The sequence below is a fragment of the Psittacula echo genome, assembly GCF_963264785.1.
Source record: "Psittacula echo genome assembly, chromosome: 2".
NCBI classification, from domain to species: Eukaryota; Metazoa; Chordata; class Aves; order Psittaciformes; family Psittacidae; genus Psittacula; species Psittacula echo.
Window position 1 is genome coordinate 17,479,814 of NC_137737.1, and position 24,093 is coordinate 17,503,906.

The following is a 24,093-nucleotide window of genomic DNA, read 5'->3' on the forward strand; positions in this document are numbered from 1 at the left end:
CAGCATAGGATTTATAGTAACTGGTGTATGTAGGAAGCTAATAGAGTTTGGCTGAATCTATAAGCATAACATTGTTCAAAGAAGGATTTTGAAACTGAAGCAGGAAAAAAAAATCCATAATTACTACTTCTGTTCGGTACCATCATTACCACAAAAACGTCCCAAAAAACCACAGCCAAAAAAACCCAAACAAAAACCCCCACAAGAAAACTCCCCAAAACCCACAAAACAAACACAAACCCAGAAGTGGGGAAAATGGAGAATCTGGAGGAGGATTTCAAAGTGAAGCTGGGAGAGGTTCCACAACGCAGTGTATAATTGTATTCCATGTGTGTTTTGTATTCTTATCACTTGTCTAAGCTTTGTTCCATAAATGAGGCTTTTGCAATGATTGTGTGAGTCTTATGCCACCTGGTAACGAAACCTGTCAGTGAATATTCAGGCAGATTTGAGAGAGAGTTCTTCAGAATTCTGTGAAAATCAGTGACTACTGAGTTGAAGAGCAGCTTAAATGGGGAAAAATCGTAAGAGCAGTGGCAAGATACACAAATATGAATTCTTAAAGAGAAACAATAATTATTTCTGCTTTCCACAAAACAAATGGGGTAGTTACCTAGCTTTGATCTACTACAGATTAAAGAGTTGTCTTCTCATCCAGAAGGTCAATGGTGAATGAGGTGTGATATCAGAACACGTGTAGCTTTTCCTAAAAAAACTTCCACATCTTTGGCTGTGTTGTACATCTGATAGCAAGTACCAGATTTCACTACTTGGACACCAGAAGTCCAGCACTCATTAGTAATACAGGCTCCATTTTCTAATATAATATTAGATTTAAATTGATGGATTTAAGTGTAACTGTTTCTAGAAAATGAGATTTTTCTAATAATTTGCTTAGAAATGACTGTTTCTAGGAAAAAAAAGCCCTTTGATTTTTATAATCTTACTTTATAGTCTGAGGCAGTTTCAGTTTTAATAGAATTAAATGTGTTTGCCTATTTATTATTACCTCCTGTTTTAATGAGCAATTCCATCTAGTCCAATTTTGGAGGAGATTATAGTGCAAGATACATGTTACTTTGTGCTTTGGCTTTCACTTAATTAAATACCAAACCAAAATTTCTTTTCACAAAGAAAATTGCAGGGCATCAACAGAAACTGACAAATGCGTCTAACATTGAGACAGCTACTGCCGTCGTTACAGACAAAAGGTTTTCTGCATCTCCAGGTATCAACAGCTTAAATCTTGTCTGTTTGTCTCAGCCTGAAAGTGTTGTCTATGTGGAGTAGTACCTAATAGTGTTTGTTGTAAGAAGTAGGTGAACTTGTTCTTTTTTAATTAAAGCAATGATTAGAAATATGAAAATTCATCTAAAAATTTTGTCTTTCAGTGGTAACATTCGTATATTATTTATATTTTCAAAAGAGTTGATATTTGTTAATATCTGTAGGACTGAATTTCTGCTTGATAGTTAACACAGAGATAGTTTTGCCAAGCTAATAATTCATGTAAAAAAGTACAAAAACCCAACCAAAAAATACCCCCAAAAACTTACCAAATTTTGCAGTCATGCTATAATGATTATTCACTTTACCATTCTACTGTAAACTCAAATTTACTGAAAAGTTCTGATTATGTGATGACAAGGTCAAGTCTATAGAGTATTCTGATGACTTAAAGGCAGTAGTGGTTTCTTGGGAAATGTTTAACTAGGCTATGATTTTTATGAACTATAAAATTCTTGGAAAACTTGTCTTCTAAACCATAAATATATAATAATATATTTAATAATTCTTCTAAGGAAGAAATTCTTCACCATGAGCATGGTGAGGCGCTGGCACAAGTTGTCCAGCGAAGTTGTGGCTGCCCCATCCCTGGCAGTGTTCAAGGCCAGGCTGAATGGGGCTTTGAGCAACCTGATCTAGTGGAAGGTGTCCCTGCCCATGGCAGGGGATTGGAACTGGATGATCTTTAAGGTCCCTTCCAAATCAATACATTCTATGAAGTAGATTGCTGAGGCACTAGATGTTTTTATGGAAGAATAAGATACTTAGCATTATATCATATGTATTCTGGTGTTTACTTTCTTGGGAGCTAAGGAGAGAGGTGTCTATTTTTAATGTTGGTCTTTGTAGTACGTATACGTATATTTATGTTCCATTTTCAGTGTATCAGAGAACTGAACATAGACGTGCCGATATGACTGCTGATCTTGCATATTACTAGCCACATGATACTGATTGTCTCTGATTAACTACTTGCTTGGATAACATGGAGCACTGTTCTTGATGCAGTGTCAAATTTGGCCTGTCATCTCTCTTATACAGACTTTATTTTATGGAGCAAAAAAAATCAATGTCCTTGTTTTTTCTTCAATGTTCACAGTTAGCCCTATTTCATCTGAAATAGTTTCGGAATTCGTCGTAAAGGAGCAAGTACGCAAAATGAATAAAGAAATTGCTGAGAAAACAGAGAAGTATAAGAAATGCAAGCAAATGTTGGCAGTAAGTGAACGGCTGCTTCGGAAAGCTGAACAGAAAGTAGCTATAGGTGCTAAGTCTTAAAACTACAAAGCCTACCCAGCTGAGTTGCCTTGCTTCTGTGATACACTGCGATTATGGTAGAAATCTTAGAGGTGTTCAAGGCCAGGTTGGACAGAGCCCTGGATGGCATGGTTTAGTGTGAGATGTCCCTGCCCATGTCAGGGGGGTTGGAACTAGGTAATCTGAAGGTCCTTTCCAACCCTAACTATTCTGTGATTCTATAAGGAAACACATTGTTATTGACTCAGCTCTTGCTTACATGTGTTAGAAAATCCAGTAAGGACTCTTCAGGAAAACCCAGATGGAGGAAAACAAGTGAACAAAAATATTCCTATGCTGAAGGTTTTGAATACTTCTTTTCATTATATTTAAAGTGTAAGTGCTTTTATAAATCAAACACAGCACATTGCTATGAGCCACCTGATGTCTTGAGCAAGTATAGTAGTGTTCAAGTATAATAACTCCCCCAGGTCTGACTGTCTAGAGCTTTGATGTGTTAGTGGGTGGTACCTACTGGCTTTGGAGCAGTCATACATAAAGGCATTTATATGGTTCTCTGGACCAAATTTGGCACCAGGAGTGCTGTAGCCACAAAAGTAATGCCCTTCAAATATTAATACCTGTCCTGACTTGATTTTTCACTTAACCAGTTTGGATGTATGTATGTATGATGGAGTACTGCAACAGTGATGCTGGTTGTAGAATTAAGAAATGCTTTCTGAGTGTTGTCTTGTCTCTGTTCATCTTGTTTCTCTTATTTATCACAATGAGATTATTCTATTTTAATGTGCTCTCCAGGATGTAACAACTGTCTATAATTCTTCTCATTACCTTATCAATGGAGAGCCTGTATTAACTTCTGCTGGCTATTTCTTCTGTAATTATGCTTGGGGAAAGCTTTGCCTTTGACCTTCTGGATGAAAGATATTTAAGTTGCAAAAGTTGCATGGGGAAAGGTTTTGTATTGAAGTGAGACTCCTGAAAGGATAGTCACGATTACAGTGTAGTATTAGGATAGAAAGAAACTTCAAATGGTGAAGCTAAAGACAATACCAGCTTCTTGAACACTCAGGCAAGAAAAAGTATGTATTGAACATCATTCATGCAGTCTTCACTGGTCCTGTTGTTTTCAAAGTCTTGAGTCAGGCTTGATTACTTGGGGAAGCCATTCATAAATGGTCTTGGAATTAGTGTCATTGTTGGGGTGGGAGGGGAAATCTCTCAAAATTGTAATTATTTCATATCATGGTGTAAACTACTCTAGGACGAGAAGATGAAATGCAGTGTTTACGCTGATGAGCTAGCTAAACTGGAGCTGAAGTGGAAAGAACAAGTGAAAATCAATGAGGGTATAAAATTACAGCTGGCAGCAATGGAAGATCAGTATAAAGTAAGTTACTTTTTTTTTTTTTTATGAATGGTACCATGTTCTTAACATAGTTGCTCATTTCTAGTGGCTCAAGTAATGAAGAGGTTTAATGGGGAAAAAGCACTGAATGTTTTTGCTGTAAATAGAAATTCTGTTTTGCACTTGCAGAAAGAACAGTATTGTAATGCTTCTTTTAAAGTAAGACAGACCTGCTAAGTATATTACCAAATGGCTGTCAGTCTTTTAATATTGTGGATTTAGACAAACCTCTAAATGATGTTAATGTTGTATTACAGGAAGAAAAGGGCTAGAAACTTCCAATTTCCTGTTGCTTACTAGAGTACTAACAGGACTATTGATTGGTGTATTTGTCTAAAATCTTTATATTGCATGCTGCATTGCCAGTGTGGTGATGTCTAATGCATTGTATCTGAACTAACTAGAGAGATACATGATACTGTTTTTGAAATCGTCATGAAAGAATTACTTAATATGGAGAATTTCAACTGTAGTCTTAGAGTGATGCAACACAAACACCAGAAAGTCAAGCATAATGAGCAGCTTTAGCTTACAAGGTGCCTTAATCTTTGAGTTTATGTGATAGTAATACATATATTGAAGTGGGTTTTTTTTTTTTATGTCAACTACAAGGTAAGAGCAGCAGGTTTCCATAAGACCAGCTTTTATGCTTGTTCATAGTCTAATGGTGGTAGTGTAGATGACGGGGTAGAATACTGTTGCCCATTTTTGCCCCTTGTGATGAACAAGGATTAAATTGAACTGCTACCACATCAGTTGTAGTAGGAATCCCCTTCCAGTAGAAATGACAGCACTTTTTCTTTATAAAATGCTGAATTACTCTGCCGCTTACATCAGCCCTTTGTAGGCTGACCTTTTTTGACACTTTTCAAAGCTCTAATTTCAATTTTATAAAATGTATGACTCTTTCCAATTTATTAAGTTTTATTAACTAGCAGTGATCGATTGCCGTGCATAATTGAATGTAAATAAGTTTGGGAATTTTTTTAATGTCTCAACAGCTGGAGTAATAAATAATTTGTTCCAAAATTGAAATCATTTGAACTGCAATTCAAAACTTACTATCATTCGGGAGGGTGCAAGTGGTGGAGAAAAAGTAAGGTTTTCTTCCCAGTCAGTTGATTTTGATTCCACAACTTTTTGCTGAAAACTGGCAAAAAAAGGCTGCTAATGTTCTGCTCTTATCCAGTAGATAAACTTAAGGAGAACAGTTGGTTTTGATCTAGTAGTACTAGAGGTTGCATGTAACTGTAGTAGACAGAATGATTTCCATCTGAAAGATGGACTTGATTTTCATAATATAACATGCAGGGAAATAGTTTCTGTTCACTAATAAGGAACCTTAAACTTCTTTTCATATAGGTTCAGCTGGCAGAAAAAGAGAGACGAATAAAGGAACTGGCGTCACAGTTGGAACTCTTTACCAGTGAGAAGGTATTGTCAGGATTCCTGTTAAATTTTGAAGACTACCACTTGTGAGGTTCTTTAGTTTGAGGAATTGCAACTTATTTTTAAGTGAGAATTCGTTTACTCTTTAAAAATTTCCATATTGGGGTATTTTGCCAAAGTGTGTTAGCATTTTAAACTACAAGTTCTGTTAGTACTACTAATACATTAAAAATAAAATGTAGACGATAGTACATCAAAACTGACTCAGCCTTTGAAAATATTGTCATTTATTGTTCTGTAATAGTGTTCTAGAATATTTTCTACCTATAATTTAACAAAAATGCTGCAGTGTCAAACATGATTTCTTTGTTCCTGTCTAGAATGATATTCCATCCAGGATTTAAAATAATTTTTTCTGTTTGCAGATAGGAATTACTCTGTGTAAATTAATAATCTGAGCAGCTAGCTGTACAGTTCACAGCACATAGCAATTCCTACAAGTTTTTGTCCTGTACTTCATTCTCATATCAGCAGCATCACTGTTTTTCTACAAGTTTTCAGTGGGCTTCCAGCCTCCTTCCTGCATTACTTTTCTTTATCTCTTGGTTAAAGAGGTTCAACTCTGTTGCATCTAGAGGCTAATACTGGTTTAGTGCATGTGGTGCTTGGCCAAATCGAAAAGGTTATTATCAAGCTCATACTGCAGCCTTTCTGGCCTCTAAGGGAGCATTATTTAACAAAAGTTGCAGGAATTTATTTTTTTTGAGACAGACTCTCTCCCTGATACTTTCGGGAGTTACTGGCTGACGGGCAGTACAATTAGTAAACGTTATTCCCTTTGGAATCCTGGCATAAGACGTGAACACTCATACCTAGTGTGACAGTTTATTTTTTCCATCACTGGCTAGGACTATTTTTGCTTTTATCCAGTGTTGTCCTAAAGCTAAAGATGGAGACATTTCAGCAGTGTAATCTCCAGGTTTTTCATGATGTGTGCATACAACCAAATCCTTTTGACATCTGCAGTTCTCTTACTGACTGCTTGTGTTAGTAAGAGCAGCTTGACATGTGACAGTAGTGACTTCGGTAAAGTACAGCCAGAAAAATATCTTTATTAGAAAAGAACAATACACAAACAGTACTCTGATTTTTAAATATGTGCTAGAAAATGGATTGCTACTTTCAAGAGTTCACTGTCTCATCAGATTAATTACCATTACTGTTAAATCAGATGTTCTGTAATACTAATGCTGGAAGTATCTCTAAGGTACTATATAGCAATTAATCAAAGCTAGGTTTTACTGAAAAGTGAAATAATAAAATGTCTTCATTACATTCAGATAGTATTGGATGACATTGCGAAAATGTTGGAATTGTTCAGATTACTTTAAAAGTCCCGGATGAACAGATACGTAATAACAACAGGAATTTGCATACTGTTAAATTGAAATGAAACTAATTTCAGATTAAGGTAGTTAAGTGTTCTGTAAAATTCTAGATTCTCGAGTAGTTGGTATTTATTAATTTTTTTTCTAGTGAAAGATGCAATTTTTAATAGATCACCCATGTTTTTCTAACTCAGAAGAAAGCAAAATAAAAGTAGAGTTCTGATGAACCTAGTTTAGCTGGAGGGAGTAATTTTAAACACCCCACATAAGAAGAACAACTGTAATAATAACGTATGGGGCTTATAAAAGCTTAGAACTTCGTCTACGAAATTTATAGATATTTACATTGCAAAGAAGAATCAAAGTGCCTTGCTAGACTGGAACCATGATTTAAAAGGTTAAGCATGGTACAGTAAACAGCTTTTCAATTTATACTCCATTATCGGTGTTTGTTTATAAATGTCACCAAACAGAGCCTGCTAAAAATGTTCATTTGTTGTCTCTTCAAACCTATAAAATTACTTGGTTTCTATTTTATTTACAGGCTTATATGGCCTTTTTTTTTTTTTTTTAAATCAGTCTTTATCCTTGCTATGAAACTTCTGGCTAGGGCTACTTTACCTTTTTACAGTTACTTTGATCTACATTCTGGTTTAATCTTATGTGATGCTAAAATTAAAATATTAATGCCACTGCCTCTCAGTCTAAACTGTTTTCATATTGCAGAATAAATTGGATTTTGAAAGGAAAATCTTAATTTCACTGATAATTAATTGTTCCTGCTTTGTATGGAGTGAAGATGAATTATTTAGATTTTACATGCTCACTAAAACTTTAGGATGTAATCCTAACCATTTAACACTCACCATTTAAATCATATGTACAATTTAGTCTATAAATGTAAAGTAACACTAACATAGTTTTATATCATATCTGCAGGAGGATATTTTACTTGGAGGGTGTTATTAGAAGGGTTTTTGAGAAGAAAATAAATATTACTGTGTTTATGGCCAGTGCTTCAAAACTTTCTATAAGTTGCCTTGCCATTTGTAGATACCACTTTTTTCCTGTTTGAATATGCCTTTATGATGATACTGTTGGAGTCTAAACCTTTTATGTCTGAAACCTGATAGGACATACATAGCAATAAATGTATAATTCCTATCTTTTTTCTTTTGAGTGGTGTTTTGTTTTCAGATTAGCTGTTGCTACTTGATTTTTGCATTTTTGTGTTCTAGAGTTTGGGATGAAGTTTACCTGTTTTCTAAGAAAAATATATTGAGTTGTTCCTTTGAATAACTGAGACGTTTTACTTCCCATGCAATTAAATGGGTAGTTGAAGTCTTGGCTTTTAGTTTCATTTTAAAGTCTTGAGGAAAAGGCACTCTTCCATGTTTGAGGGTTTTGTTAAGATTACGTTAGCAAATACGAAACATGAACCCAGAGAACCCAAAAGAAAATGCTAACCAGAAATAACAAGATGATTGGAAAGCATCTCTCTCTTAACAATCTCTATTTTTAAATTATTATTTTCATTTCAACGTCTTAGAATGTTTTTCTTGGTTCTGGTAAATGGTATATTCCTTTGGCTGTTCTTGGCATACATGATCTCTCTCCCTTAACCTATTTTATTAAACAGGAGGATGAGAGACTTCTTTGGATCAGTTACAGCTGGTGTGGTCAATACATTTCAGTCACTTTAATTACCGTCTTTTAGAATATATATTGGCTTAGACTTATAATGGTTTGTAAGTTGTAAAAACCCTTTAGCAGTTTATAATAATTATAATCTTTATGGGTTATATGCAAGAGCCTAGAGTTTTAAGTATACTAATTTTTGGAAGAGTTACATTTTCAAATATGCATACTTGTGCCCTTTCTTCCATGCTATTTTGTTTTTTGAGAGAGATTTCCACTGAATAACAGTATTTTCTTCAGGATGCTCCTGCAAACTAGCCTTTCTGTCATGCCCACTAAGAAGAAACTTTACTAGGACTCTTTAGGTTAATTACATCTTAAACTTCGCATTATTTAGGAACTTGGTAGGACACCAGGAAATCAAGCTGGAAGGATGATGGAAGGACAGATTTCACAACCAACATTACATTTTCGCAACCCATATTCGGAGGAAAATGGACCAGTTCCTGCAGTGCCAAGTAGACTGCCAGTATTGCAATATGGAAACCCCTATGCAATTCAGGAGAGAAGAGGTAAGTAAATTACTCCCCACTCCTCACCCCCCCTATAATTTCTCCCTTACTGTTTCAAAAGCAATGGCTTGTTTAATGCAGGTTAAGTATCAGCAATCTTTGTACTGGTATACAGAGCCTTTATTGATTAATGAGAATCAGTAAAATGGCTTTATTTTATTGATGAGAATCAGTAAGATAAACAAAGTTTTAAAGAAGCACTTTTTGAAAAAGGTGATTTCTATTATTTAATCTTATCTAAACTGAATACATGTTAAGTCTTGATTTTTAAATGTAAGGAAGCACATCTGTAATCTCAAAACATGAACTCTACTGAAAAAAGATGCTCTTAATTATTTGTTGTTTTTTATTCTTCAGATGGAGCAGATGGTGCTTTCAATCCTGATGAGATCCAAAGACCACCTGTTAGAACTTCCTTTTGGGAGCTGGAAGACGATGTAGTGTGTAGTCAGCCTTCACGCAATCTTAGTCGGCCTGATGGTTTAGAAGATCCTGAGGATAGCAATGCAAGTTACCTTTTTATTATTTTTTTTTCCCTTGGTATATTTACTACTGAGTAATTGAGAGTTGCACATTGGTTTTCAGTATCTGATAAGCCTGTTGTTAATGTAAATCCGGGTTGTATTTTTGTTTCTTTTCCCTGAAGAATGTTTTAGGTGAATTTTTGCTTGCTTTGAAGGAGAAAACTCAGCATCAAGTGATAATAATATACTTGTTCCTCCAGTCTCTTGAGTAACTGACAGCTTGTTTCGTATCAGGACAGTAGCATCTGCTTTATCTTTTTAAATACTAAAGTTGAAAAATCCAAGTAATCTCAACTCATTCTGATTTTTCTCTCCTGTGTGGTAGAAAGAGGGCTCAAAATGTAGCCATGTCTTACTCGTTTTATAATTTGTATATAGGAACTAAACTGTAAGAAAACAAATACAAATTAAAATGGTTCTGATACTAGTATTTTCAGCTGAATGCTGAATGAAAATCTGTTTTTTATCAGAATCTTCTAATGTATTAATCTTTTGTTCTCTTTTGCTAATATGCATATACTAATGTAAGTTTTGAATGGTTTTTACTATTAGATATGGACTTGGAAGAACTAATTGACTGCTACCTAAAGCTGATTAAACTAAAGGTGACAGATTCTCACTGATTCCCTTTTTAGGGCTTTATGTTTTATGTAGAAACTGGTTAGCTTTTTAGTACAGTTAACTTGCTTGTTCTGGTATAAAGAATTGTCTTCTGTTATACACTGGCCTGTATGTCTTCGTTTGAACAGGAACTTCTTATTACTCTTTCTAAGTACTCTTGCACCTTCAAAAATATTAAACAAGGAATACCTTTCTGCAAAGTATTGCGCTCTTTGCAAGTACAGTGGTATCATGACCCGTTTCTCATTTAGTCTAGTTTGCCACTTTTAATTGCTATTAACCTTTGCAGAAGCTGATCAGTGTTCAGACAGGCATGATTTTAGCCCTGGTGCTCAGCACCTATAATGGAGAAAAATGTGTTTCTCCCTTTTACCTTTTGCCCCCAGTGTCCATTACTGTGAATAATTAGAGAAACTGTCAGAACTTTTGCAGCCTGTTCCAAGATCTAGAATGCGAGATTAATGCTGATCCCCACCTTTACTTCACATTTTGCATATTTAATCTGATCATTCTTGACGTAGATATTACACATGACAAGCTGTTCTTTAGTCATCTGCTTCAGTTTAATTAGCAGGGTGTTCTTCCTGATCTATGTGCTTTGCCCTCTTGCAAACCCAGGAGAAACAGTGCTAGAGTCTTGTGCTCATTTGCAGACACAGCTTGGAATTTTGTAATGAGATGGAATATAACAGGCTTAAATAAAGTTCAGCTTGAGAAAAGGTGCTTTTAAATCAAATAATTTAGGTCTTTATTTTTTTGCTTTCAAATAAGAATCGGTTGCTTGGTCCTACCAAAAAATAGAGTGTATGTGTAGTGTTCAAATTCACTTGGAAATGGATAGTTACAGGAATCTTTCTAGAGAGTCTTAATAATATGCCAAAGATAAACCAGCTCTAGTGCAGTATTTAAAGACATAAGCAAGATGTATGCAAACACATCACAATTTGGTTTTTAATGTTGCTGTTGTGTTCTGATTCTTGTTTCTCCCAAAATTTTGTTTCTTGGGAATGGGAACTGCTGCATATTTGGTTGATGAGAAAAACTGTCAGTTTTGTATGACTCTAAGACTTCCCAGAATTCTTTGTAGCGTTAGCTTTTTGAACTCTTAGGCCAGTTGAACTGTGATTTCTGAGAGGGATGAGCCTGTCTGTGTTAATCATGCCAGATGAGCGGACACACACTGGCAATTTTGTGTAGAATAGTGGCCTTGCCACAAGTTCCTGCCATCGTCTACTCAGCACTAACTTTCCCTTTGCTCATGCTCCCATAATTGACCAAAATGTAATAATTTGGAGCAAATAATTTCTAGAAGCAGTTATGTATGGGAAAGATCCATAAACAAAACTTACATATATGAAAGTGAGAGTTGAAAGTGAGAGTTTGAGAACAGTGGTCCTGATGACAGTTGGCAGTAAGCCCAGAATAATTATCCTGAGACCTTTAAACAATGTTGTTAGTCACAGTAAGCTTGTGGGGGATGAAGAGCATAACTTCTGGGCACTGACAACCAGGACAGGAATCCAAAATGGCCTTTCTTCTAGCAAAAAACCCTCACTCCACTTCATTAGCCCAATCTTACCCTGGCAGCCAGTTACTATCTCCCATATAGGGTAGACATAAAAGGAGCAGTTGGTATCTGCGTACTTCTTGGAAGACCAGACTGCTTGCAGAGAGGATTGATTTCATTCCCACTGCAGAGCTGAATCACAGACAGAAAACATATGTACTACTCTTTCCACTTTGCCCATAATATACTTCAGCAGTGTGTCTGTTCATTTACTGTTTAAATCTTAAGATGGGTATTGGTTCGCTTACTGTGGCATGTTAAAATGCTCTGTAGAAATCAGAGATGCGGATTGTTTGAATCTGTGGGTTTTGTACAGTGTCACATGGCTTTGTTTCTAATTCTGTTTGGCAATTTTGGAACTGCTTGCAGTTGCGATTATGAAAGCAGCACTTGAGACAAAATTGCCTAGTTTTGGTAAAACTAGGTGAGTTGTGCTTGTTTCTGACAGGCAATGTCTGGCTTTCCCTTCTCCCTCTTTGAGTGACAAACCCCCTCTTTTTTGCCATGCTTTATTGTTGAATGCTTATCTTTATCTTTGATACATATAATCTGTGAAACTCATTGTGGTTAAAGAGTCAGAGGTACAGTCCAGTGATAATAGTTAAGTCATGATGTTAAAGGCATCCTTTATAATTTGTTAACCTCATTATCCAAACTTTGGAACTTGGAAGGCCTGGCACTTGTCATGCTACATAACCACAGTGCCAGGTGGTGGGTACCTGATAGCAGACTTTTTGGAAGGAGCTGAGGCCACGTACCTACTGTGTTACATCACTGCTGGGCACTGTAGGGGTTCTGGACCAAGTATGTGCAGCTATGTCTAATCACCAGGCTGGAGTGCGAGAAAGCTGGCTCTGGGTGTGCGCAAAGGGCAGGTTAAGCTGTCTCTCTCTCAAAATATGAAGCATGGGCTTGTGTCCAAATAACCTGGATGACTTGACCATGCGGTCTTGAGAGTAAGCTGATGCCTATGCTTAAAATACAGCATAGGCCAAGCCATTGAGGCCTGGTGCCTTGGCAGTTACTGTCTGACTCTTTCTGTAAACGAGCTTCAGCTAGTGCCTTCTCATTCCGGCTTCTGAATCTTTAGGGGGTGGCTTGTTTTACCATGGGAGAGTGACTGGGTTTTAAGTGTCAGGTTGAAAAGCATATGCTCTACAACGTCATTAGAATAAATACTGTATCATTGGTTATACTAGCTGGAAGAAACTGGGCACCTAAGTGATTGTGGACCAGGATGAGTAAGATCCCTCCTCCCTTCATAGAGTTCTCTGTGTTACATTGTACACTTCAGAAGTTTTGTCCATCTGAAATGGACAAAAAATGGATTGAAAAGTAGCTGTCAGAGCCCCATACAATGGGACGTGGTCTGTGTTTTCCAGAAGTTCCAAGTTGCCCCAGGGCAGTGAATTAGAATTTTAGTTATTGGTGCTTGTATACTGTTTACTGTAACTTGTAATTAGAATGGCTGTGAAATACTTTCAGACTAAGGTGAGGTTCTCACTGTTATTGTTTGACCATTCTTTGATTATACAGTAATCTCTGCAATAAGCACCTTGATCTATGCTTAACATAGATTTCTGTTGTTCCTGTTTGGGTTTAGCATAACAAAAGGTTAAGAAGTGATCTTTCTTTATATACTTGTTGAAGAGCAAAAGTACACTGAAGAGACAGACTTTCCCTGTCTTAACAGGGTAGTATGAATTTGGTGTTGTCATTGTCACATGGTGCACATGTTAGAAGCCACTGTAAGGAACCCACTGTATGGTTTTTACAGTTAATTGAAATGGGTCATGAGAAAGCTGTATCCCCTAGGGCATGCCAAACTAAATGTTACTTCAACGGTTTAAAAAAAGCCTTTTCTGATGTTGGTAACTTGTGCTTGCCTTTGGTTGAAGCATGTGCCAACCATGTAGCAGTGCAGGATAGCGCCCATGTAGGGGAAAGCATCATACTCTTGTTCAAATCGGTTCCTCTGAAAGGAACAAGGAGGAATGTTATATTGTACGTGGTAGGGCATCACACTTGCCAGATCCTGAAGGAAAGGACAAATGATGTAAATAATTTTATCTCACCAGGTGAGTAGCAGTAACCCAAATGTGTTCTTTTGAGTTTTAACAAAAGGGGGGGCAAAATTCTGACTAGTAGCTAAATGAACTAGAGTAAGTAATGTGAAACACCTACCCAGAACAGACTAACCCCCCCCCAGCCTATTAACCTGTTATATAAAGTGGACAGGCGGCCTGACTTCTTTTTAAATAAGCTTTTTAAATGGCAGACTTCTGCATAAATCCATAAACCCATCCAAAGATTTTAACTGGAATCCACAAGAGTCTGAATTCTAATTAAAATCTTGGGTTTCCCGTGGGCTGTGGTAGTAGAGCAGGAACATGCCTGTGGGGTGGCTGATGCTAAAGCAGTCTGCTTCTGCTGACACCGCTGATACAGATGGAGGATGGCATTGGTGAAAGCTCTTCCAGTTGTGTAATGTGAACATCTTTCACTTGCTACTCAGTACATTTTAATCTCTGTGTGATGCCTGCATGAAGACAGGTTTGCTTTTCTGGTGGGGAAACAGAAGTTTCTGTGGTACTCTGAGCCTTGTGTGGAAGGCAGCTCACTGCACGGGTGATGAGTTCTGGGTTTGTTACAGCTCAGGTCAGTGGTTCCTTTCAGGTTTGTGCAAAGAACCTTTCCAAAAGCTGGGGTTTGTTGAACACCTTAGTAATTTTGAATGGGAAAAGAGACCCATCTGCATTATGTTAGCCACAAAATTCGGGTTAATGCCCCTATATATCAAATGAATATATAACTTAAGGAATTGGAGGCTGAAAAGCGCTTTTGCTGAAGTAACACTTCATATACCTTGTAATTTGTAACCAGGTATTAGTAAGTGCTGTGACAAAAGTGCCCTGTGTTTTGAGTGACAAACAGTAAAGATGTATAAGAAAGTATTTTGTAAGGACTTAAATGTTAGGTAGGCCTGTGTTTGTAGTGGAACTGTTTTTGGTTTTGGAGGAAGATACATGTTTGTTTTCGCAGAGAAGTCCTAGTGTGCTTAGTCTGGTATTCAGCACATTTGTTGTGGTTTTGGTGCTGTAGCATTGTAGCACTTGGAATAGTTTTTCTCCTTCAGTACATATACCCCATCTCTTTTGTGCCCAAAGGAACAAATAATACTTTAAACCCCATATACCTTTTTTACTGCAGGTGCAAAGCAAGCAAGTTAGACAGGAAATACGTCTGTTGCTAGCATCTGTCACTGCAAGCCCCACTCTGCTTAATGGAAATGTTAAATGGTTGAAACTAAACAGCTGTTGTCAGGAGAACAGAAATATTGAGGGAATCTCCCCATCCTGCCCTGTTTCCATTAACTCTTCATAAGGATAAAGAGTGTTAGCCTAAAAATGACATATATTTGAATATACGTATTAGTTACATGTAGAAAACACGCAGCATGTCTGTTGGAATAGATGGTCCCATGCGTATTCAGTTTTGAAGATCAGCTAAGTAATTCCTAATTCCTGCATGTGAGGTGTCTTTGAGATGAAAAGGAAAATGATCCGGGACTTGGAGTTTCAAAAATCTTGCTGGATTTACCTGTATTCCCACCCCGAGTAGGTTTTGTGCTGCGTTATCATTAGCAGAACCAGACCCAAGGTGCTGTGTAATAAGTAGGTTGATACTGCATACAGAATGGGTTTACAAACACAGTTCTGATTTTGTAACTCCTCCTTCAGTTTATTCTCCTCTTGTGCTGATTTCTTCCCCTCACAATGTCTGCGTGCATCACTGTGGTTATTTAAATCTTAATTTCTAATGATGTCATCACAGAATAAAAACCCTCCCCCCAAACCTGCAAACCCCGAGTACTCTGACCATTGCTTGTCCGAAGGCAGCTCTCAGAATCCCGTTTCTGTAGGTGTTCTTCACTTTCCTGCTTGAGAATTTCCTGTTGCTGGCAGATCTCTTTCTCCTCCTGAGAGATGTGAGGAACAGCATGTTCCCCAGAGCCTGACCTGCCTTCCTGCCCTGAGGTGCAAACCTGCTTGTCCATCAGTGGGGCCATCCTGCTCAGTGCGGCTGGAGCAGCAGGTTCTGTGGTGGTAGAGGAAGCAGACAAACAGCACAATTGAGCTGATGGGCTGATGGTAGTGTGAAACTTGTGATGTGTTTGGCTGGTGGGAGCAGTGTAGGAAGATTGCTGGGAACCAGCTGGCAGGAGGCCACCATGTGAATGGAAATCAGCATCTTTTCCCTTTGCTGAATTCCACATTGATGGATTTTTAAAGCCTGACATGACATTTGATTGTGTAAGGCTTGAATTTTAGCTCTTAATACATCACAGAATGGTTTGAGTTGGAAGGGACCTTAAAGTTCCAACCCCCTGCCATGGACAGGGACACCTTCCACTAGATCATGTTCCTCAAGGCCTTAACCAACCTGGCCTTGAACACTGCCAGGGATGGGGCAGCCACAGCTTCTCTGGGCAACCTCAGTGCCAGTGCCTCAGCACCCTCACAGGGAAGAATTCTTTTCCTAATGTCTCATCTCAGTCTCCCCTGTAGCAGGTTAAAGCAATTCCCCCTTGTCCTGTCCCTGCAGGCTCCTGTAAAAAGTCCCTCTCCAGGTTTCTCCAGATCCTCTCAGATAGTGGAGCTGCTTTAAGGTCTCCCAGAGCCTTTTCTTTTCCAGGCTGAACAAGCCCAACTCTCAGCCTGTCTCCATAGGAGAGGTGCTCCAGCCCTCTGATTGTCTTTGTGGCCTGCCCTGGACTTGGCTGAGCAGGTCCATGTCCCTCTTGTGTTGGGGCCCCCAGAACTGGATGCAGGACTGCAGGTGGGGTTCTCAACGTGATGAGCTTGTAGCACGGTGCCCTGCGTCCAGTTCAGCGTAGGTTTTCCTGCTCTGCCTGTACCCTGGGTTCTGCAGCGAGGTGACCTGTGTTCCCACAGCTGCTCTGTGAGCAGCAGCGTTAGGGCCCTGCCAGCACCAGTCTCTGCTCTGGGTACCTTGCAAAAGGCAGCTCGGGTTTAGCGTTTCAGCAAAGTAAAACTATGGCTGCAGAGGTGATGAAAGGTAAATTTCATCTGTGTTTATAGCAAAAAAGTAGGAGGAGGAGAGGAGGAAAAAAAAAGCTGTTTCTAGTAGGTGTTATTTAAAATATTACTACTTTTTTTTTAATAGGATGATGACAACAATGTACCTTCTGCTCCTGATCCCCCAAGTCTCCTCTTGCATGAACGGGGAGCGGGTTTCTGCTTTGATTCCAGGTAAATGTTATCTTTGGTTTTAATGGCATGGGTGGGTTCCTCCGTAACTGGATCCTCTCTCAATGGAGGTGATGGAGATGAAAAACAATTTCAGTGCATGTCTGGTTTACAGCTAAGAGAGACTATGCTGTGCGGCTGGGTAGGCTGCTTGTGCTGCACTTCATTTTGACAGAATTTAGATAACTTTTGTAGTAAATGAATGAATAACTTCTGTTTCTTTGCAACCTAATTGTGAACCCAAGTTTAGAGCTTTTATAAAGTGTTATGTTTGCTAAGAGTGAGCATTTATGAGCAGGGAGAGTGGTTTCCCATGAATCTGCTCGGCCATTAAGATGTTCAATAGATTTGTATTCAGCAGTAGCTGGAGTTAGGTCAAAATTGTGTCACTTTTAAAATGCCAGGTTATTCTGGAATTCCTGTGTAAAACTACTGGAACTGCACGGATGATTTTTTTTCTGTGGTTTTTTTTGCAATAACAGATTAAATAACCATGTCCTTCTTTCCCTCCGCCTCCTCTTGCAGCTTTGACGTCCACAAGAAGTGCCCTCTCTGTGATGTGATGTTTCCACCCAACTATGATCAGAGCAAGTTTGAGGAACATGTGGAGAGCCACTGGAAGGTGTGCCCCATGTGCAGCGAGCAGTTCCCACCCGACTATGACCAGCAGGGCTTCGAGCGGCACGTCCAGACACACTTCGATCAGAACGTACTGAATTTTGACTAAATACTCGTGTTTTGCGGTGTAGCTTTAACACCCCCCACCCCCCAAGTAGTCCACTGATGGAGCAAAACCAGTGCAGCTTTTCTGTAACAGAGCAAACTTCTGAGTCAAAGCAGATACACTCTAAGGGGAGCTGGGATCAATGGGGGCTGTGAGCTGCTGTTGGGGTATCTTCTTCTCTCTCTACCTAACATGATACTAGAAACCCCACAACCACACCCCCCCACCCCCCATGTTGTGGCTGTAGCTATTTATTCCCCTATTTAGCAGAGTTTGTGAGGACATGGGAATGATTTAGCCTCAGAGAAGATGAGACTGGCTTCATGATGCTCTTCAGCTCCTTAAAATAAAGTCACCAAACCATCTGTGGTTTCTCTTGACCATGGTGACTGAAGCACGATTAAAAAAGGAATTAACAGGTGTTTCTCCTAGCAAACCCATGTACTTTTGAGTAACAGTTAAATCAGAAAGTTCCATGACTTACCCTACCAAAAATACAGTTTTCTAGTACGTTTCTGAAGCGTAGGTGCATGTACTGTGAGGTGACATGCTTGCAGCAAAAGGAATGGCAAATACTTCAGGTTTACGTATAGAATGTTTGCCCTAAGGGACAGCATTCAATTAAGTTGTACCTTAAGGAAGTATTTTTGAGTTGGAAGAAACAGCTGTGCTTAAATGCCTACAAGTAATTGTTTAATAAAAGTCATCGCTGTTACAGTGCAACTGCTGTCAGTAGGAAATATCGTTCTGTTTTCACCAGTGACTTGTGTTCGTTTTGGCTTAGGGCTTTTAAACCCTCCTGCATTTTAACTTCATGTATTTCGTTGCAGGAAGTAAACCCATGTGTGTATATCTCAACATTTTATATTTACTTTAACTGTATTAAGTAAATTTGCTTTTCACTTGTACAGTAGTCTTGTTACATTAAAAGCAAAATTAATTCATGGAGGTGGCAGTCCCTTCTTTTTCCTGCTGCTTGTTTTGAAATAAAATGGGAGTTTGGGCTTTATGTACCTGTAGTAAATGATGTTTCAGCTTTGCATGGCAAAGAAACTGTTGCTCATGTCTATTTATGTTCTTTCTTTGAGAGACTCAGGGATGGAGGCTGTGCATAGGATCTGTTGCCTCCAGTGCTCCTGTGAACACATGTGCTATCCTGCTTGATGCAGGGGCTATTGAAAACTGCCTGATACAGAAAAACCACAGTGTCTTGGGCAGCAGCTACTGCGTCACTCCTGTGCCACTGTAAGCCTTAGGGGTTTGTAACTGTGAACTTCATGTCGAGAGATGGTCCGAGGTAAGGTGTGGAAGGACTGAGAGACTTTTTTTTTTTCACTGTAACTCAGCAGTTTATGGAAGAAGAACAGGCTCTAAACCTAAACTATTGTTAATCATCATATTATTGAAGACTTCAGGAAAGCTTGGGTTGCGGTCCCTCAGTGGGCTGTGCCAAAGCGGGGCTTTCTCTTACAGATGCGTGTGTGTGTGTGTGTGTGTACAGGGAGCTACTTCAAAAGCTTCCCCATGAAACAGCTGCCCTGATGTGGCTGCTTGCACTAACTTACCCAGGGAGGCTGCAGTATGTGGCAGAAGCCAAAAGCCTCTGGCCCAGCCTCCCCCAACCACAATGTTAAGGATCCTCCTTTCATGGCAATAGCTGCTTCATTGCTGATGAACCTCCAGGAGAAAGGCAGCCTGTATTCTACCCTTAGAAGGTGGCCTGTGGCATCCTTACACACTCTCAGGTAACCAGCACCCTGGTGGTGTTTAATGCTACCGAAGCAAAATACACAGATAAAAGACTATACACAGCCCAAGAACTTAACTCTTAATAATGTTAATAACGAGTGCAGAGCAGGCTTCTTAGGTCAGAGGCAGTTTATTTTAAATGTGATTTGATTTACATTTATAAGCAGCTTTCCTGACAGGAATTCTTTAAGTTGCCTTCAGTTCTAAAACAAACCTCTGTCACTTTCAAACTTAAAGTACTTTGTCCCCAACAAAACATATGAAAATATAATTTAAAGCACACTTTTCACAGACACGGTACAATACATTCACTATACACAGTATAACAAAATAGTCCCATCTTTACCTGTTTAATAATACTGTCACAATGAGTAGGTAAATAGAAACTGGAATTTCGTTTTATAGTCGAAAGGAATTTACATGCAACAAGGACATTTTACGACTGTTCAGCTGTTGGAGGAACTTACCCAGCCTGTGGTTTCTTGCGCCAGGAGCAGAGCTGAGGCTGAGCTGTTGGCCAGAGCTGCAGAAGGTAGAAGCAGCTGCCCAGGGCCTCATGTGTCTGGATCACCCCTTGAACGTGTCTCACAGCCCTGCACGATGCCACCACAGTCACCTCTCCAGGGTTTGACAAAGTGATGCTCTGTTTCAATTAGGGTGTTCCACATGCTTGGGCATTAGGCTGATGCCAAAGAGTTTTAATGAGACTTTTACTCTGCAGGAGAAGAGGTAATTGTCATCCTGACAGAGTTTTCATTTAACTTTGGGAAAAAACGGAGGGAAAGCTTATTCCTCCTTCATTTGAGCTTGCGTTTGCACTTATCAGGAACTGAGCAAAGGCAATCCCTGTGGTTAATGCTGTGAGCTGGTCCTGTTCTATGCTGGGGGATGCCCACCTCAGCTCTGGGGCAGCTCCATGGCAGGAACCTTGTGTGTGAGAGTGGAATGCTCGGGGCAGGCTGGCGAGCAGCATGTGCTCAGGTGTGGTCCAGACACGAAGGGCTGGCTTTTGTTTTAAGTCAGTCTCTGACCACCTGCTGCAAGAAGCACTTAATCTTTCAGTAAGGCTCATATGTCATAGTTCAGCAAAATAACAGTAAAGCTAAACAGACACTTCCAACGGGAATGCAGCGACCTAGGATGAGAAGCAAAAAAAACACACAAAGAAAATCTCAAATACAATGAGCATGAGGGAGCAGCTTTAGGAACTCCCTTGCACAAGTAATGGACCTCCTGAAACCAGGCGTAGGCTTTGTAATTTTTATTTGCAACCACAGGCACATGCTCGTACAGTAGTTGCAAGAATTGGCAACACATAAAACATTAAATCTGTTGGCAATAGAGAACTACAAAGTGCTTTAAAACTTCATCTGCGATGAAGATAATTGTTTCTCACACACACATAAATTTGCACTTAAGTATTTCCAAGTGTCTTTCTAATAGATAGTTCAGGGGTAGTTCGTTGGACTGGGATATTGGTCCTCAAAAGTTGGATGGGCGTGAACATAGGATGAATCTTGTACAAAAGAAAAGGAGCAATTTCTAATGCTAAAGTGATTGTTTACTAGTTGGAATGGCAAAGGGTGTCTGCACTTCAAGAGGGAGAAAAGAAAAGAGATTTGCAAGATAATATAAAATACAGCAAGCACACCTTCGTATGTATGTTATTTAAGTATGAAAATATTTTTAGCATATTATGTTAGACATTCTTTCTTATTTATATTCCTGTTACCTAAAAGACTCGCTACTCCACGCTAGCTCCGTTACGTAAGGCATGTTAGCGCTAGTCTGATGCGGGTGGTGTCAGTTTGGTTTTGCACGCATTGGAAGTCTCTGTCACGGTACAATCATCTCCAACGGCTGCCAATGCCAAGCTCCCCTTGCCTCCTCTTGCACCGATTCCCGCCTCAGGACAACTCAATAGGCAACCCACCCCCCTTCCTCTGGGTTTTGTTTTGGAGAAAAGTGTTCTGGAGAACCTCTAGCTTTGATAGCACCTTATCTTAAAGTAATGAACATGGGTATGATGATTACATGTGCAAATGTACAAAATCATTAACTCTACAAAGATACATCATTCCAAAATTACAGAAAATTTTAAAGCATGCATTTAATTTTTGTTTTTGAAAGGGTTGCTGAATGCTTCCCCTGAAAAAGGTGGCTGTTCTCAAAATCAGCAACTGCTGGTGAGGATTTCTTGGCACGTTTGTGACCAGCATGTTATTGCTGCATCTTCCTGATAATCTCAGCAGACACGGGGGGATGGAAATTGATTGTGTGGTGCCGCAGGCCCTGAGCTGTCTTGTAACTCTTTCCGCAGCGACATTTGAATGGTTTACGTACACGGATTTGCGTTCTGTGGCCATTCTTGGCATGGTACTTTATACCATTCACATTCTGTGAGTGAGAAAGGAAAATGTTAGTGGTGTGGGCAGGAACGGCTGAGCTTCCACTTAAAATGCAAAAACTTGTTAATGGCACAGGCAGCATAACACAAACGACTTGGAACTCTTGCGGGGTGTTGTGCACGTGTTGTGCTTTCAAGATAGATATGAGATGGGACAAGAAGGAAAACAATCTATGTGGTTCTAACGTACTGAACTTACCTGCCTGCCTAATTCTGACTTCTGTCTCATTGAATCATCGTAGAATGCTTTGGGTTGGAAGGGACCTTAAAGACCATCTAATTCCAACCCCCTACCAGGCAACACCTTCCACTAGATCAGGTTGCTCAAGGCCCTGTCCAACCTGGCCTTGAACACTGCCAGGGATGGGGCAGCCACAGCTTCTCTGGGCAACCTGTGCCAGTGCCTCACCACCTTTACAGTGAAGAATTTCTTCCTTGTATCTAACCTAAATCTCCCCTCTGTCAGTTTAAAGCCATTCCCCCATGTCCTGTCCCTACACGCCCTTGCAAAAATCCCCTCTCCAGATTTCTTATAGGCCACCTTTAAATACTGGAACCTCTAAGGTCTCCCCAAAGCCTTTTCTTCTCCAGGCTGAACAAGCCCAACTCGCAGCCTGTCTCCGTAGCAGAGGTGCTTCAGCCCTCTGATCGTCATCTCATAATGTATTTTCCAGAAAAACATGGTTTAATGGCCTCGTACATGGATGTTCTTTTGCCTTCCTGACGTTTTTTCCCTATAGCACTGACAAATGTTACTCAGAGGTTCATTCACAAGCAAACAAAGAATTGGCACGAAGACTGAAGTCACACTTCTTCAAAAAGCTGCAGCTCCCCCCATGGTGTGTTTGTTCCGTTCTGTGTCATTGTTTCGAGATATGTCTTTAGGCACCAGCAAATTCTGATAGTTTGCACATTGTCTCCAAAGAATTAACTGCAGGGAACACTCAGCCCGAAGAGTTACACAGGGCACTCAAAACAATCCAGAAAAGCCATCTGCAAAACAGCTATTGTTTGGGAATATTCTACAGCTACAACTTGAGAACTGATCTCCACTGGTTTGAGGACAAAGAGCAAGAGATGGCACCACAACACATGGGTACACTGGCAAGGTCAGCAAACAGGCAACACCTCTGTTACATTCATCAAACATCTTGCTAACACATAAACCAAAATCACAGCCCTGTCCTCCTTTACACCTATTTCTGGCCAAAACAGGAGGAAGCTGTTGTGCTCTCAATAGCTGTTGTGATACTGCTTGATGCAGGAGTCGCCTTCCTGCAGTTTCTCTTACTGCTTCCACTAAAAGCATTTTAGATAAATAAGGCAAAATGCCTCTCGTTACAGCTTCTCCTAGGAAGAAACCAAAGATGCCAAGACCATTTGTGACAAAAAGATAACAGTTCCGAGGCCCTATTGTGTCCCCTTTAAAGTTTTTTGCTACATATCTCAGGGTTCTTTTAAACTATTAAAAAAAGAGCTAAAATTAATTAACAGCCTGGGTACGAATTAACCCGCTGAGTTAAGTTTTAGGGAGTTTGTCTTTGCTGAACCACTGCCTCGTGTTACACATAATAAATCCCCTGCTTTGGCTCTTTAAGCAACAAGTCTGGTTTTGTCAACACGCAGCTTACAGTAAGCGGGAACTCCAGGTTGGAGTTTACAGCAATTACACACATTAGACAATCTGGTTTGAAAAACAAAGGAAAGAGAAAAAGCCCTCAGTAAACAGAACAGGGCCACAACTCCCAAGACTCCGGCTACATCAGAAAGCAAACCCCAGCAAGGCACGAGTGTGACACCTTCAATACCACCCCTCCTGCCAATGTGTTTCTTTCTCCTCCCCTACTTCCTAATCCAATTAATTCCAAGTCAGAACCTCAACTGTTCTGTCCCACTCCTTAGAGGAATTCCCCCTGTGTGCCCCTCTCCACAGCCCTGCTCTAACCACAGCTCACAACAGTGAGCAAAAGCAGTGTAAGGCACTTGCAGCTCCCATTGGGCAAGTAGGGAGGACTGTAACGGCAAGAGAAAACACCCATTTCCCAGAAAGCTGCGGTGTTCTCATCTTACCATGTAAAATGCTGGCCCTTAGTTACTGTACGTTAACTGTGCCCCAGCAGTGACCTGTTTTCATCTTTCAGCAAAACCAGTTCCTTGCTTTCACTCATGAAGTTGAGCATGGTACTGTTCTTGCCACAACTCACCATGCCCAGTGTAGCCTGTACTGCTGAAATGGCATTTTAGGGCAGCCTGGGTGTCTGGAGAGGTTGATTTGTGGAAAGCCTTTCAGAA

The 24,093-nt window shown here is 39.7% G+C and overlaps 2 protein-coding genes across 6 annotated transcripts in view; one reads left to right on the top strand and one right to left on the bottom strand.

Moving 5' to 3' along the window:
* Window positions 1-18,654, top strand: part of TAX1BP1 (Tax1 binding protein 1) — a 54,403-nt gene extending 35,749 nt beyond the window's left edge. For 4 of the 5 annotated variants that reach the window (XM_080610966.1, XM_080610969.1, XM_080610967.1 and 1 more), the window contains 8 exons: window positions 1,135-1,228; window positions 2,387-2,505; window positions 3,809-3,934; window positions 5,315-5,386; window positions 8,765-8,939; window positions 9,297-9,445; window positions 16,839-16,924; window positions 17,447-18,654. In XM_080610966.1, coding sequence (XP_080467092.1) covers window positions 1,135-1,228; window positions 2,387-2,505; window positions 3,809-3,934; window positions 5,315-5,386; window positions 8,765-8,939; window positions 9,297-9,445; window positions 16,839-16,924; window positions 17,447-17,648 — 1,023 coding nt within the window. In that variant the 3' untranslated portion in view covers window positions 17,649-18,654. The remainder of the gene's footprint in view (window positions 1-1,134; window positions 1,229-2,386; window positions 2,506-3,808; window positions 3,935-5,314; window positions 5,387-8,764; window positions 8,940-9,296; window positions 9,446-16,838; window positions 16,925-17,446) is intronic. The other variant, XM_080610970.1, reaches the window with a different exon arrangement.
* An 831-nt stretch (window positions 18,655-19,485) lies between these two features.
* The window catches only part of JAZF1 (JAZF zinc finger 1), a 185,799-nt gene continuing 181,191 nt past the window's right edge, over window positions 19,486-24,093 (bottom strand). The window contains exon 5 of the mRNA XM_080610939.1: window positions 19,486-21,791. Within this exon, the coding sequence (XP_080467065.1) occupies window positions 21,615-21,791 (177 nt within the window). The 3' untranslated portion in view covers window positions 19,486-21,614. The remainder of the gene's footprint in view (window positions 21,792-24,093) is intronic.